At 42.6% G+C, this 15,830-nt stretch overlaps 1 protein-coding gene across 3 annotated transcripts in view; it reads left to right on the top strand.

Annotated features, from left to right (window-relative positions):
* The window catches only part of LOC102206832 (nuclear receptor ROR-alpha-like), a 155,850-nt gene extending 142,147 nt beyond the window's left edge, over positions 1-13,703 (top strand). For all 3 annotated transcript variants that reach the window (XM_005752050.1, XM_005752051.1, XM_005752052.2), the window contains exons 3-11: positions 751-892; positions 2,458-2,714; positions 2,800-2,998; positions 8,883-9,004; positions 9,388-9,520; positions 9,709-9,816; positions 11,401-11,511; positions 11,655-11,767; positions 12,572-13,703. In XM_005752050.1, coding sequence (XP_005752107.1) covers positions 751-892; positions 2,458-2,714; positions 2,800-2,998; positions 8,883-9,004; positions 9,388-9,520; positions 9,709-9,816; positions 11,401-11,511; positions 11,655-11,767; positions 12,572-12,736 — 1,350 coding nt within the window. In that variant the 3' untranslated portion in view covers positions 12,737-13,703. The remainder of the gene's footprint in view (positions 1-750; positions 893-2,457; positions 2,715-2,799; positions 2,999-8,882; positions 9,005-9,387; positions 9,521-9,708; positions 9,817-11,400; positions 11,512-11,654; positions 11,768-12,571) is intronic.
* Positions 13,704-15,830: the final 2,127 nt, after the last annotated feature.

Consider the following 15,830-nt stretch of genomic DNA (forward strand, 5'->3'; position numbering starts at 1 on the left):
GGTTCTTGGGGGATGTTGCTAACTCCGGGACTGATAACAGGCACCACACCGGCAGTAGATGTGCACGGTGTGAGGTCTATCAAATATGGCGCATTTCTCGGCTTTTAAAAAAAACGCTATGCATCGCCAGGTGTTTCATCAGATTCCAGGAGTTAAGTTACCTCCTTTGCACAGTATCACCTTAAAGCACTTGTTGCAGGCTGCTGAGTTTGCATCTTTTGCTGTGAAGTACAGCCAGACTTTGACCGCTTCGCCTTGGGCATTTTTAATCTGTAGCTCTGCTCTAAAAGAACGTACGTACCTGGGCCCGCCTACTATCCTCGGAAACGTAAAGTGATTGGCTAGAATCTAAAGTGTGTCACAGCTCAGGAAAAAAAAAGCACCGAAATAAAGCACCGAAATGTGCGCTGCTTTTCAGTCTGGTTACCACCGTTTATGTCAGAACCGATACCGGTACCCATCCCTAATGGTAAGTGATAGTGGGGCTGTGCATCCTTCAGGAAATCCATTTTGAATTGTAGCTCCATGAGTGCACTGAAGATGCCAAAAGATTGTAAAGCAAAGAGTAACCAGATCTGATGTTTTTATACTGGGGGAAGGTCTCACAGTGATGCACATTTCATCCTTTGCCTCTATGATCTCCAACATGAGCACAAACATGAAGGCTTGACTGTTGTTTCAGTGATCAATCATAGAGATATTTTGGTATGAAAACAATGATTTTAATAGAACTCTTTCGTGCTCTCTCAGGGTTTCTTCAGGCGTAGTCAGCAGAGTAACGCCACCTACTCGTGTCCTCGCCAGAAAAACTGTCTGATCGACCGAACGAGCCGAAACCGCTGCCAGCACTGCCGTCTGCAGAAATGTCTCGCTGTGGGCATGTCCCGAGACGGTAAGGCAAACACATGCACAGCAGATCTACACGTTACAAACATATCGAACCCACCTCTATGTCCAGAATAACCCTGAAGTACAACAACTGTGTGCTGTATGTGTATGTTAACCCTAACCCTGACTCTGATCCAGTTAATTCATAAAATATAAATGAAAAATATATATTTGATATAGTGATGCAATGATAACAAATTTTTCAAATCTATACTATACCGATACTTGGATCTGAGTACTTGCCAATACTTCTACTACACACACACACACACAAAAATGCAATGAATTGGAAGACAGTTTTATTTTATTCTCTAAAATAATAATGAAAATGACCACAAAAATAAAGTTTCAAGTGAAAAATAAGCACTTCTGTTAAATTATTGAATTACAAGTGTCTACATTGTAATTCAACAAAATATCAGTGAACTATTTGGCTCTGTCTCCAGCTTTCAGAATAATAAATAAACACTTCTGTTTGGAATAAAAATCAATAAGTCGTCGCTTTTCCAAAACCTGAGTTAAAGTTGGCTGTTCTGGTCTTGCGTTAACCTTAGCGAACTCGGTGCATGATGTGTCCTCAGATCTTTTATTAAACTGCTTGTATTGAACGATTCCCTCCCCTGGACACCTTACCGGCCTTGCTTCTGTCATCTTCACATATTATAGGTAAGTCCACACGGCTGACCTTTTGTTTAACATAGCTACAGCAGCCTCCAGTTTTCTTTTTTTTATCTGGACCCGCCAGCCTCACTCGCCTAACCCTGCTCTTGTTTAGCACGACATGTCCCCCCAGCGGCCAATCTAAAAAATTACAACAGAAATGACAAGCCACCCTCTGACTCATGAAATAAGTTGGCATCGGTTAACTTTACAAGTATGAGTACACACACATTATACCGTACCGGCCTGATACCCGATACCAATATTGGTATCAGTGCATCCCTATATGAAATATCATATAGATTTTTTATGTTGTTATTACATGAAAAAACTTTTGTTTTAGACTAGGAAAGCACTACATATGAACCAGTGTAGGATATGATATAGTTTCAGTGTCTGTGTAATTTCTTTCTGTTTTCTACAATGAGATGTTCTGTAATGTTGGACTCATGTCTGCAGCATAAAGGTGTAGATTTGCAGACGGCTGTTCGATCAAAGATGCCACGCCCCTAACTTCAATATTTAGGTGAATGAGAAATTTCAAACAATCCCATCTAGAATATTTCTCAAGGCTGACGCTATCCACAGTTAACATGGGCGTCTGTTGGGACTGACTTGCTCTCACGAGGTCTCTGCTGGATTGTAACGGGTGAAATGTATGAAATCCTACGTTTCTGTCAGCTTGGTGATCTAGTATGAAGGCAGATAAGGAGGCTAATCAATGTCAGCTCTACTTGAACACTGGTGGTGAGTCTTGTTAAGCGAATGAGTGCTCCGCCTCTGAAACCATAACGGCTAGCTTTCACTTTGGCTGAACTGTCACAGAAATCAGCATGTTTTTGTTTCATTGTTTCCAGGTCTTCATTCTCTGTCAGGTGGCTAACTGAAATCCTTTCCTTCTCTCCTCAGCTGTAAAGTTTGGTCGCATGTCTAAAAAGCAGCGGGACAGTTTGTACGCGGAGGTGCAGAAGCACCGCCTCCAGCAGCAGCAGCAACAAGGTCACCACCTCTTGTCCCATCCCAGCCTCGGCAGCCCGAGTCCAGTCGAGTCCGAGTCGCTGTCCTCTCACTACACCCTGTCCTCCACCGGCCTCACAGAGCTACCTGATGAGGGGGGACACTACGTGGAACAGAACTCGCCTGAAGGCGGATCTTTGTCATCTAAGGTTTGTTGTCTCTATTTTCAGGACAGTTGATAAACTCAACGATATTTATTGTGTTTTCTACGTCAATCTTTTCCTCCACAAACAGGGAGACTCTGCAGGAGGAGGGGAAGGAGGTGGTGGGGGGTTCTACTTGGATATCCAGCCGTCTCCGGATCAATCCGGACTTGATATTAATGGCATCAAACCGGAGCCCCTGTGCGACTATGGATCCAGTAACGGCTTTTTTCCATATTGCTCCTTCAGCAACAGAGACGTGCCACCCACGGTGCCCATGGCTGAGCTCGGTGAGTGGAGGACTCAGGAGAGTGAGATGTTTGTGCACATTTTACTGGAGTTTGTCTGTAACCTGCCTCTTTAGCTCCTTTCAGACCTGCTTCTTTTACTTAAACTTGTCTGGCTTTTCCATTAAAGTCATTGATGTGGCTCAGTAGGCACCGAGTTGTCCACCTATCGAAGGATGGATGGGGTAATCGTCAACAAACATGCTTTACATAAATACAATCAAACCATAATTTCTTCCTTTTTTAGGTCAGCTGTCAGTCAGTTTGTGTTCCTCCAGATTAACCCCTTAGCAGTCCAATTAGTCCCCTAAACCATCCAATGTACCGTGGGCGGTACGTCCGACTGCTAACAGGTTAAAATAATTAAAAACACTGAAACTAACGTAAAAATAAACATTTAGAGAACAAATTCTAACAAACTCTGTACCTGAAAAATATCGTCAATTGTCTGTTACGTATAGCAAAAAAACAGGAGGCAACACACCAAGGAAGGAGCACAGGACTTGTATCGATGGCTTTTTCATGAGATGGAGCTGGAAAGGTTGTGCAGCAGGTTGGGATGATTGAGCAAGGAGATGGAAATGTACCAAAGAGTCAAGAGGGAGTGTTGAGAAGATGAACGGAGCTGATGGAAGACGGTGGAGGATGGATGGAGGGCAGTTAGTGAATCAGGAAGTGTAGGTGGAAGAAAGAAGAAGAATGAAGTGGAAAGGCAGTTGAACCAGGTGACGTATAGGGGTGGGCTTTAATAATCGATTCATCGATTAAAATCGATTCTGGCTTGGATAACGTGATATCGATTCATTAAAATCCTGAATTGATTTTTTAACATAAATGTATTTTGCCCGAAATTCCAGAATCTCAGGTGAAACGTCACAAAATTTCAACAACCACCAAACAGCTAAAACAGTAAATGAGAGCAGGTACACGGATTCTGCACAAAGACGTAAACACAAAGCGCGGACTCGTGGATCAGAATCAGTGAGATGTCGCCTTTCTCACCCGACGGCACGGACACGGTCGACAGCTGGCTGATTCTGATGTTTCGGCGGGTCCACGCTTCGTGTTCACGCCCTTTATGCGCTGATTCTAAAGCTGTTAGTTTTATCTCGCTCCAAACAATATTGACCGAACCAGCAGCTCTCTCTCTCTCTCTCTCTCTCTCTCTCTCTCTCTCTCTCGCTGTCGGCTGATGTTTTTTTTCCTTTTACTTACTTACGAAAAGAAAACCTAATTTCTGCCTTTCAATAGGCTTCTGAACAAATTTAAACTTTTTAAAATGATGCAAAACGCTCAGCAGTGACTCTAATAAAACCGCTGTAACTTCAGAGGTAATGTTCATATGTTGATTAATGGTTTTCTTTCGTTTTTGATGTGAATATTGTTATAAAATCCCAGGCCAGGAAAATCACCTTCATGTTTTTCTGTGTTTTATCTTCAGCTACTTTGACACAATGGCATCTGCTGTGATGCTTACACCTTTGATAAAGTCTGGAAAGTGTCATCTTCCTTTCTATAGATACAAAAATATGTAAATGGAAAAATTTCCCTGATTCGAATCTAATCTAATCGTGGATCGAATCGATTCAGGACCTTGTGAATCGGAATCGAATCGATTCTAGAAATCAGGGACGATACCCAGCGGACCTCAAAGATGTGGGAGGAGTTGTTGAAGCTAAATCAAATCTCTTCACCCCCTTTTAACCATGTTTGCTTTGCTGATGGAGAAGGTTAGGAGTTGCACTTTGTGGATTTAAAGGAAGTGTGTTACTGTATGAGGAGGTCTACATTTTGTAGACTGGTGCATGACATGTATGATTTTTACCAATATCAAAACCCACTTTATCAGACGAAGGGCACACCTGAAAAGAAGTGGAGAGGAGTTATTTGCATTGTTTTAATCCTACACAGCTGCTCAGCAGCTGGAGATTCAGTTTCATGTTTATTTCCATTATGGCCTCTCAACATGAATTAAAAAAAAAAAAGTCCTCCACCTCTGACTGTGCAGTGCTGAGAACAAGACAAAATAAATACAGTAATAAAAAGACTCATCATTTGGTCGAATGTTGTCGGCAGCTGCACAAAGATGAGGAAATATCTTGAAATACGTGAAGCAAAAAGAAAAGAAGGGGAGAGATGGAACGAGAGGCTACAAAGGGAGTCAGACAAAGAAAGAGAGAGAGAGAAGTGAGGGGCAAACGGAGACAGAAAGGTGGTTTAAAATAGCAGGAGGTTGGAAACTCATCTTCAGAGCTCATTAAAATCTCTGTGTGGTAATTAGCTGTCTGTTAATTAGGGCCAATTGGGACGTGGCAGGGCGCTCGTTGGGGGAAATCTTTTTTTTTTTTTTTTGGTCCTGGGAGATTTTGTGATTCACTCTTTATTGTAATAACCCCCACCCTCATCCAGTGTGAGTCTTTGTTATGTGACTGTGTTTTCTTTTTTTTTTCTTTTTTTTTTTTTACTGTGTATTGAGTTGTTTTGGTTTCTAGTGTTGTTTTATTTGTGCTTACGATAAGCAACAGCACAGCGGGACAGTCTGTATGTGTGTTTATTCTGGGTTTGAGTTGCATTCACAAACATTTTGTCAACAGTTTTAGATTTTACAGTAAAAAGTTCAACATACAGCTTGGAGTTCAGGATATTAGTGTTGGCTTGATGTAGAAGGAGGTTTGTGATTGGAATTATCATCACTTAAACATGGACTGGCCTTCATTTTGGTCACAGTTAAAGACGGGCTGGGCTAATATCATAAACAGTTTCACTCTTCATGTTATCTTAGTGGTTCTCAAAGTGTGTGCCGCTCTGACAGGTGAGGCACAAGTTACCTGGCAGAGAAGTCATGCAGAACTAATGTTTAACATCGAATCATGTTTACGGCGGAACAAAGAAATTTGTGGCAGTTACGTTAAAAATAATATGCGCATCCGCGTGCGTAAGTTGACAGCCGCAATAAAGAAGTGTAGTGAAAAGTGCGAACATGTGGTCAGGTCTGTCGTGCATCGTTTGCAGTGGTGCTGAAACCCAGGACTGGGGCACGAGTGACCACGTGTTCGCACTTCTTTATTGCGGCTGTCAACTTACACACGCGGCTACAGCGTACACACGTCATCATCATCAACAACAACAACAGGACCCAGTTCATTCTGTTTTAAGCCGGCGAGGCGTGATTGGGGATGCCGCTCAGGTGGGTCCGCCTCCCCTGCAGCCACGCTGCAGACCACGCCCCGCCACAGCTCTGCAGTCAAACACAAGCTGACTGCAGCCACAGTGAATAATATTAAACTCTCACTAAATTATGTATTTTTCATCTCTGCTCACAAGTTTCTAGATTTCTTTTTTTATAAGACTAAGACTGGACTTTAGTTTTCCATGTTTGGCGTTCACGTTCTGTTTAACTGGTTGCTTTTTTGAAGATGTGCTGCGGACGAATGAAGCAGTCGTGTGCAGCGGTCCCCAACCTAAAATCCACAGACCGGTTTAATGTCAGACACTGTTTGCATGGACTGGCTATTAAGGTGTCGCAGATAAATACAACAAAATAAAATGATACGACCGAGACAAAAACTGTGGTGTTTGGTAAATATAATAATAAATGCAAATTCTCTGTGTAATTGTGTATCTTTATTAGCAGCGTCCTCCTGAGATGCACCAACAACACTGAGAGTAACATCCTCCTCTCTGCCCTTTAATGCTTGCTGGTCGCTATGATAATGCATAAATATTTCTTTCAAAATAAGACACAACTACAACACGGGAAAGACCCAGGGAACTCCAGTTAACGATAAAAACCCTGAAAATCATCAATTTCACACCCGCGCCTCAACTCTCGCTTCCCGGTACCAAACGACTCACGGACTGGTACCGGTCCATGACCCGGGGGTTGGGGACCGCTGGTCTAGTGACAAAAGTTAAATAGTTGTTTGAAATAAAAGTTGTTTATTTAAAACAGAAATGACTGTAAGATTCATTGTGAATGAGTTTATCATGTAAATAAAGTTGCAGCTTGGCTTTTCTGTCATCGTTTGTTTAGATGGGGGTGAAAATGTTTTTTCCTGTCCTGAGAGAACCACTGGTCTGGGAGTAGGGTTGGTTTTTGGTGACAATCTCAACTTTTTATAGAATTTTCTCCCCTTTCACACTCTCATGCTTCATGCGATGTGGTTAAAATGAAACCCAACCCTGAGCCTAGTTATGCTGCTGGGCAAGGTTACCTTTTCGAAGCACACTGTCTGAGGCCGCTTGACATGGCAACATATCAGAGCAATGGCACTTGCTAGGATCCAATATTGAGACTAATCTGATGTAAAATATTGTACGTGACAGCTTCTTAAAGTTATTGTGCGCCTCGCTACAGCGTATTCGTTTATGCTCCTGCCACCCATGGAATCAAGGAAAACTGGGAACTGCACTCAATTCAATGCATTTCAATTCAATTTTATTTATATAGCGCCAAATCACAACAAAAGTCGCCTCAAGGCGCTTCATAGACACAGAGAAAAACCCAACAATCATATGACCCCCTATGAGCAAGCACTTTGGCGACAGTGGGAAGGAAAAACTCCCTTTTAACAGGAAGAAACCTCCGGCAGAACCAGGCTCAGGGAGGGGCGGCCATCTGCTGCGACCGGTTGGGGTGAGAGAAGGAAGACAGGATAAAAGACATGCTGTGGAAGAGAGACAGAGGTTAATAACAGATATGATTCAATGCAGAGAGGTCTGTTAACACATAGTGAGTGAGAAAGGTGACTGGAAAGGAAAAACTCAATGCATCATGGGAATCCCCCGGCAGCCTATGTCTATTGCAGCATAACTAAGGGAGGATTCAGGGTCACCTGGTCCAGCCCTAACTATATGCTTTAGCAAAAAGGAAAGTTTGAAGCTAATCTTGAAAGTAGAGATAGTGTCTGTCTCCTGAATCCAAACTGGAAGCTGGTTCCACAGAAGAGGGGCCTGAAAACTGAAGGCTCTGCCTCCCATTCTACTTTTAAATACTCTGTAAACAACAAGTAGGCCTGCAGAGTGAGAGCGAAGTGCTCTAATAGGGTGATATGGTACTACAAGGTCATTAAGATAAGATGGGGCCTGATTATTTAAGACTTTGTATGTGAGGAGCAGGATTTTGAATTCAGGCACTCAGAGATGGTGCCTGGTCTTTTGACTGAAAATGTACTCCAGTCAAAGCGTAAAATTCCTTTTTGCTGGAATTCTGTTTCCGTCACGGATCTGTCACCTACCCTGCTCAACTCGGCTTTTAGGGCTTTCCATTAGGCGGTAATACCTGGTACAGGGTACTTTTTTGGAGCCTTCTTGTCTGGGGCTCCAAGTATGCTGAGTTGAAAATGCGACTTCCGCAGGGTGCATACTGCTGATTGGCCAACCAGTGACATCACTGTAGTCATGAGAGCCACTCCTTCACAAGAATCAAACCCACCAACGAGGGAAGTGGCTGCATACAAACTTCCTTTACTCGAGTCTGACAACAGCTGAGCAGCAGGTATACCATCACCTTGTGTTATGATGATGTCACGGGCCTTGCTGTAACAACCCCACCCACAGTGAGGTGGTATTCAATCATAATGGAAAAGGACCAAAATTAGAGTCCAAGCAAGTTGGAATGAGGAGGTGCTAATGGAAAAGAGGCTCGAGTTCTTCCTCATTGTGTTGGTATATTTGTAAACTCTAAAAACCAAAAGTCCTTTCTGAGTGAGAAATGTAAAACTTGACCTTGTCAGAGGTTGATCGTGTCTTGTTTACAGGTTTCCAGACTTTTGTTTTAGACTTGTTGTCTCTCACACTCGAGTCTCCCGTGACGTTGCAGGAATCCGAGTAGGCCTAAAATTTGTGAGCAGCTTTACATTCAGCTACTGCGTTTGCTTTGTTTCAGATTACTTGGCCCAGATCGTCTCCAAGTCTCACCTGGAGACATGTCAGTACCTCAGGGAGGAGCTGCAGCAGATGAGCTGGCAGAGCTTCCTTCAGGATGAGGTGGAAAGCTACCAGAGCAAGGTGTGCTTAAATATGTCCACCCCTGAATCCGTAAAGCCAAAAGCCTAGCGTCAGGTGATGGTGGCAGCAGGATAAGCGGGGTAGTTTATCCATTTGTCTCCTCAGTACCTTTATTTAGGTCCCCCTGGAGAATCCTGCTGCGGTCCCTTTAGATATAAAATAATTTAGCATGGTCTTAACTCCACGCAGAAAACATCCAAAACACATCTGAACTGGATTCTTTGACCTACATCTAGGGGAAGCAGTAATACTTTGCTCCAGTAATATTTTTTTTATTTTAAGCCCATTTATATTTTCTAGAGACGGTTAGATGTTCTACTTTGACAAATTCTTAATTCTCTTTTGGTGAGCTTGTTAAACTCTTGCTGCTCTGGTGTGCGCAGCCTCAGGAGGTGATGTGGCAGCTCTGTGCTGTGAAGATCACAGAGGCCATTCAGTATGTGGTGGAGTTTGCTAAACGCATCGACGGCTTCATGGATCTGTGCCAGAATGACCAGATCGTACTGCTGAAAGCTGGTGAGAGCACAGATTGGATTCATTTTCATTTCGCTTTTTTTAAACTTGTGAAAAGCACAACAACGACGTCGCAATAATCCAGATAAGGAAATCCCAGCAAGTCGATTTAATGCCCCGGGTGTTTTCAGCTGGAGGAGCCTTTCCTCTCAGTTTGTGTGTCCTCAGCATCTCCTCGTTTTCTCTGCCAGGCTCTCTGGAGGTCGTCTTTCTACGAATGTGCCGAGTGTTTGACTCGCAGAACAACACTGTCTTCTTCGATGGGAAGTTTGCAGGTCCTGAAGTCTTCAAAGCTTTAGGTGAGCAGAGTTCATTTTCTACTGAGGTGTCATAGGGTTTTTATCATCGATAAAACCCTACATAAGCTCCAATTATAAATTAAAACACCAAATTTATAAATTTAGGGTTAAAATAAATTAAAAGTATGAATTAAAAGTATAGATATTTGTGTGGGCAGTGCTACTTTCTAACAGCTGATAATAATCTGTGCTAATGTAGAAAGTCTGGTCGGATCTACTTATAACTGAGATGTGTCAAAACTCTACAGGTGTGCACCTATAGCACAGTCAGCTGACTGGACACAGTCACTCAAACTACTTCTATTTCTAAATATGAGGATTTTATAAGTGCCAGTGCAGCTCACAGGTCTGGGCCGGTATCCACACACATTCTGAGAATCCTTTCAGAGAGTTTCTAATGTGGGCACGGAGGTGCAGTGGTTAGCACTGCCACCTCACAGCGAGACCAAGTGAATAGTTCAAAAAGTCAGCCGTCTCTCCAACCTCCCCTCCATCTCTAACTGTCTGCAGGTGGAGAAGGAACATCCTCTGAGGTTTAAACACTGCAGATATTCTTCTTCCTCCAGTACTGTTACACTTGGTTCTTCTGCCATTTTTTCCTCTCCTAAAGAAACTCTTAAGCCTCCTAAAAGTCTCCCTAGCCCCTCCTAACGGTTTTTCACTTCAGGAACTCTCTTAAGGGCTCAGACGCTTTGTGAATAACTTTTATCTCTACCAAGATTCAGTGCTAACTTTCAGGGGAAATATTTTCTTGGAATTTCATCACTACAGGCTTCTCTTAGTACTTGGAAGCTTTATCTGTTCCTGTATTGATTCCTCAGAGTCGGGTGGGGTCGTGTAACGCAGAAACAGAGTTGGAAAAAAGCCTCAGGTGTGCAAAAGCTGGTGCTTTCCTTGTTTTTCACTGATGAAAGGGGTTTGTAAGGTTGGACACATGTGGACCAGGGGGCTTGTTTGGTTCAGGTTCCAGGTTTTCATGTGTGGAAAAGTTGGTGTAGCATGTGACCTGAGCAATGGAAATGTGACATTACTTCCTGTATTACTCTGAGCAGGGTTACTGCTCAGAGTAATACAGGAAGTAATGTCACATTTCCATCAGGTTTTCTTCCTAATTTTTCATCCTTTCCTGTGTGCCCTCTGAACAGAGTGGAATCAGATGCCTGCTTTTCTTTCTTTCTCAGACTAAAGTTTGAACACTCGTGCAGCTGCTTTGACTTGCAGCCTGCCACAGAGGAAGTCCGTGCCTCAAAATCACATGTCCTCCTTCTCTTTAGTGCTTCTCTTTGACTGAAGATGCGGTTTTTTTTTTTAACATTTTTTAACTACTCCAAACATCTCAAGATGCATCAGAAAAGAAGCCACCCCAAAAAAAGTAACAGGGAACGTTTTGCTGCTTCTTTGGATCATCGATCACAAAAGCACAGGAATGATGTCGCAGTTCTTGTCTGTTGGATTGTCTTAAATAATAAAATATGTGTTGATGTGATAATTACATTTTCTATAACGCTACTGATGCAATCTGACTTTTCTGTTGGCCTCTGTAAGTCACTGAGCATGTTTCCGGTGTTTTCCGTGTTCTCCCAGGCTGTGATGATTTCATCACGGCGGTGTTTGACTTTGCTAAGAGCATGTGCTCGCTGCACCTATCAGAGGACGAGCTTGCTCTCTTCTCAGCGTTCATTCTGCTTTCTGCAGGTACGTCCTTCCTTCACCATCTGATCAGATGTTCTACACTGACTTGTTGAGTTAAATAACTCTGTGTGTGTGTGTGTGTGTGTGTGTGTGTGTGTGTGTGTGTGTGTGTGTGTGTGTGTGTGTGTGTGTGTGTGTGTGTTTAGATCGGTCGTGGCTGCAGGAGAAGCTGCAGGTGGAGAAGCTGCAGCAGAAGACTCAGCTTGCTCTGCAACATGTGCTGCAGAAGAACCAGAGAGAGGATGAAGTCCTGAACAAGGTACTCGGGCTGCATGCAAACCTGTCAGTGACACACACACACACACAGTACATGAATGGAGCGTAAACATGCAGACGGGAACTAAACTAAAAATTATACACAAATTTGAGCCACACAGACTTTTCTGAAAAGTTCAAGCTTAACATCCAAAAAAGTGCTTAACTATTTTTTTCAGCATTTTCGTAAAACAGTTAATTTAAAAATGAATAGATGACAATGATAACTAAACATTTAAATATTGTTTTGATTAAAGTCCTTGAGCAGACTGTTAGATTCATAATTACAGAAACATACACAGTGATGTCTGTATTGTGCTTGTCGATGTACTTGTCAACTCAGAGAAACAGTTTGATGCACAACTGAAAGTTTTTGTGGTTATCAGTATTCTTTTGTTGCACCAATGAGTTGATTGTCGATGCAAAAAATCATAATAATGTGCTGGCAGAGAAAACTAACCAAAAACATGGTAAATATAATCCAGCAGGGCATGCCTAATGGAGAAATAGCTCTTTGCTGCCCTGTTGTGGACAAGTGTGGAAGTTCAACTGTATAACTCATATTTCTCCACTGAGCACCAGTGAAGTTAAGGGTGTAAGAATACTCATGAGACTGTGTATGGTAGACTCTTTGTGATCACATTATTCTAAAGAGCTAAACATTAATTTATTCCCACTTCCTTTCTTCGTCTTCCCTTTTTCACTTCTCCGCTTCTATCCTAACTTCTCTTTATTGTCTCCTCTTTTCTATTCTTGTTTCCTTGTCTCCTCCCTTTCCTTGCCTCTTTCTTCTCATTTCTCCCATCAGCTCAGATGTAAGGCATCAGCGTTGCGTTCGCTGTGCAGTCGACACACTGAGAAGCTGTCCACGTTCAGAGCCGTTTACCCGGACATCGTTCGATCGCACTTCCCTCCTCTTTATAAGGAGCTGTTCGGTGCTGACCTCGAACTGACCCTGCAGAACAGCGACTGAACTGTCACTGGCACCAAAGCCGGTGTATCCAGACAGATTGCGTCCAGTTTCCATAGACACTGCGGACGGGGCGGCGTCCCACACAGCCGAAGATGGCGACTGTGCAGCTGCTGTACTTCATCTCCTGGACACCTGACACAGACACAAAGAAACCCGAGTTCATCTTCTCCTCAGTTTGGTTTTCCTCCTCCTCGTCCTCCTCTCGTGTCTGTGAGTTTGCTCTGAGGAGTCAGGTGGTCTCATTAGCCCACATCATGTATCCAGGCTTCTGAACCTGGATCAGACTCACCTCTAACAGTACTCGCACTGAAACTTGTTTTTTGTTTCGTTTACCTGATTGTTAAAGCTTTGAGTTTCCTGCGTTTATTGGAGAGAATGATGTTGGATCCATTGACTTGTCCACAGACAGTTTTACTTGATGATCAAAAAATTAAAAGGTAGCAAAAATAATTTCCTAATTTTAATTTGCAAAGTAAAATTGTTCTTATCCTTTGTGAGAGTGAGTGCATATGAAAAGCACCACATTCACACAGCTGCTTCTACAACTTTGGATACTTTGTGGAAATGTTATGTTACATTGATCATAGTCTCAGCTGATATTAGCAAAATGATCAAATAATCCCAACGTCCTCTTGAGTTCTATCCAGTGACATCAATTGCACCATTTTCAGTGCAATTTATAACTGAAAATACTGTTTGAGTCTTTGCACATAGCACAGCACCACAGCCGTGATCTCCAGCGTGGAAACAGGAAGCCAGTTCCAAAGTGACAAAAACTGCATTTCCTTTAATCACCACTTGATGCTAGCTCTGAAAGTGAGTCGGTGCATAGAGACTCCTATGTTGGAATGCCAAACTTACAAAACAATACAAACATTTATTTTGGAATCTGTAGTTTTTTAACTCATCCATTTAGCTTAAAGTCATTCAATTCAATTTTATTTATACAGCGCCAAACAAGTCGCTTCAAGGCGCTTTATATTGTACAGTAGACCCTACAATAATAGATACAGAGAAAAAAACGAACAATCAAATGACCCCCTATGAGCAGCACTTTGGCGACAGTGGGAAGGAAAAACTCTCTTTTAACAGGAAGAAACCTCCGGCAGAACCAGGCTCAGGGAGGGATGGGGCAATCTGCTGTGATTGGTTGGGGCAAGAGAAGGAAGACAGGACAAAGACATGCTGTGGAAGAGAGCCAGAGCTTAATAACAGGTATGATTCAGTGCAGAGAGGTCTATTAACACAAGTCCCATGAGGCATTGAAGAAACACCCAGTGCATCATGGGAATCCCCCAGCAGCCTATGCCTATGACAGCATAACTAAGGGAGGACTCAGGGTCACATGATCCAGCCCTAAATATATCCTATTGTCATGGCTGCTTAATTGATGGCTGTCTGCCTTTATTGAAATTATGTGACAACTGGTATGTGCTGCTGTGAGTTGCAGACGGTACAAGCTCTGTGCTTTGTTTTTGGTGAGTGAAATTATAGTCATTTATACGTCTATTATTAACTAGCAGATAGCACATGTGTTTCTGTGCATTGCATTCATAGCAGCTTGCTAACCAAGCTTGCTACCATCAGCTCATACCTCATACTCAGCAAATATTGTGACATCCATCATCAAAAAAAAAAAAGGTTAAAAAACGATGGGTGGTCGTCCATCTTTTATATACAGTCTATTAGGCCCACTAAGGAAATATCAAATCAATAACTGAGAAAAGAAAACTCAAATGAATCCATGTGTTAAATTAAAGCTGTTCCTGTTTCTGCAGTGGTCTGGGACCAGTCTGCGTTCGTTTCCAGTCTCTATGAGGCATACAGTGCAAAATCTGGTTCTGTTTGTGTGCCATGATGTTCGTACTGCCATCAAAGCAACTCGGTGGTTGTTCACAACACTTTCAATGAGCTCTTCTCCTTTGTACCGGGGTGCCGTGTTCTGGTGTACATGTGTGGCCCCCTGTGTAAGCAAACCTTTGATTTTATGTTATTTTTAGCACAAGCTGTCTGCTGTGTCGAAGAGTTGTAGAGCTTTCACATCATGTTGTATCTGCCCTCGGTGACTGTCATTAACTCTGTCCTAACTTTCACTGCAGGGCCCAGGGTGGAGCTGATGAAATAACACAGGATAAATACAGATTCTGCTTCATCAGTCACTATTTCTTTCAATTTACCTGAAGATGAGTTGTTTTTTGTTTTTAAATCTGATTTGATGAGTACTAAACTACTGTGCAGTGCTGTCAGCAAGATTATATTGAGGCCTCATCCCTTCTGAGGCATCAAATCCCCAAAGTTCTCTGTTTTAGATGTTAATGTTGTCTTTTCTTGTAGCCAAGGAGACAAACTAAATAGTAAACATGATGAAGACAGCTGAATAATTTTACCCAATATAACGAATGATTTTTATCGGTTAAATTGTGTGTAATTAAAACACCCATGCGACAGGTCCTCCTCCCTTCAGCAGCAGAGATTTAACAGCCATAGAATCAGTCTCTATGATTTCACTGTGACCCCCATCCTCCCTCGCATTCATCCAGCCTCCTCCTCCTCCTCAGCTGCCCATCTGTTGCATGTGTCCCGGCACCTCCTGCAGATATTCACAGCAGTAAACCTTTAGCACCACCTGGTGGCTGTGACACTGAGCTGTATATTTTACTTTGTGTGTGCTTAAAAGCTTTTTACTCTGTTAGATGCTGGAAAAAGAATGCAACATTTAAACTTTTCCCTTTCCTGTAAAGCAAAAATATGCAGCAAGCCTCCACTCAGATTAGCAGACACACTTTACAAATTACACAGAGGATTACAAAAGTAAAAACAAAGAAACAATTAAACATGTGTTATCCCTCCTGTATTTTCAAAAGAAAAATCATGTTAACATGATTAGAATTCAACATAATAAGAGCAATACTACAAAAAACAAGCTTTGAGGAGCAATACTGACCCTGCCTCATAGGAAGAAACAACAACTATGCAGTGTGAAGAAAGGGATGTGTTGCACTAAAGGCAGTCTCTCCACTGCCTAGTGTGTGTGTGTGTGTGTGTGTGTGTGTGTGTGTGTGTGTGTGTGTGTGTGTGTGTGTGTGTGTGTGTG

Source organism: Pundamilia nyererei, unplaced genomic scaffold (genome assembly GCF_000239375.1).
Source record: "Pundamilia nyererei isolate P.nyererei 1_Seehausen unplaced genomic scaffold, PunNye1.0 scaffold00341, whole genome shotgun sequence".
Taxonomy (NCBI): Eukaryota; Metazoa; Chordata; class Actinopteri; order Cichliformes; family Cichlidae; genus Pundamilia; species Pundamilia nyererei.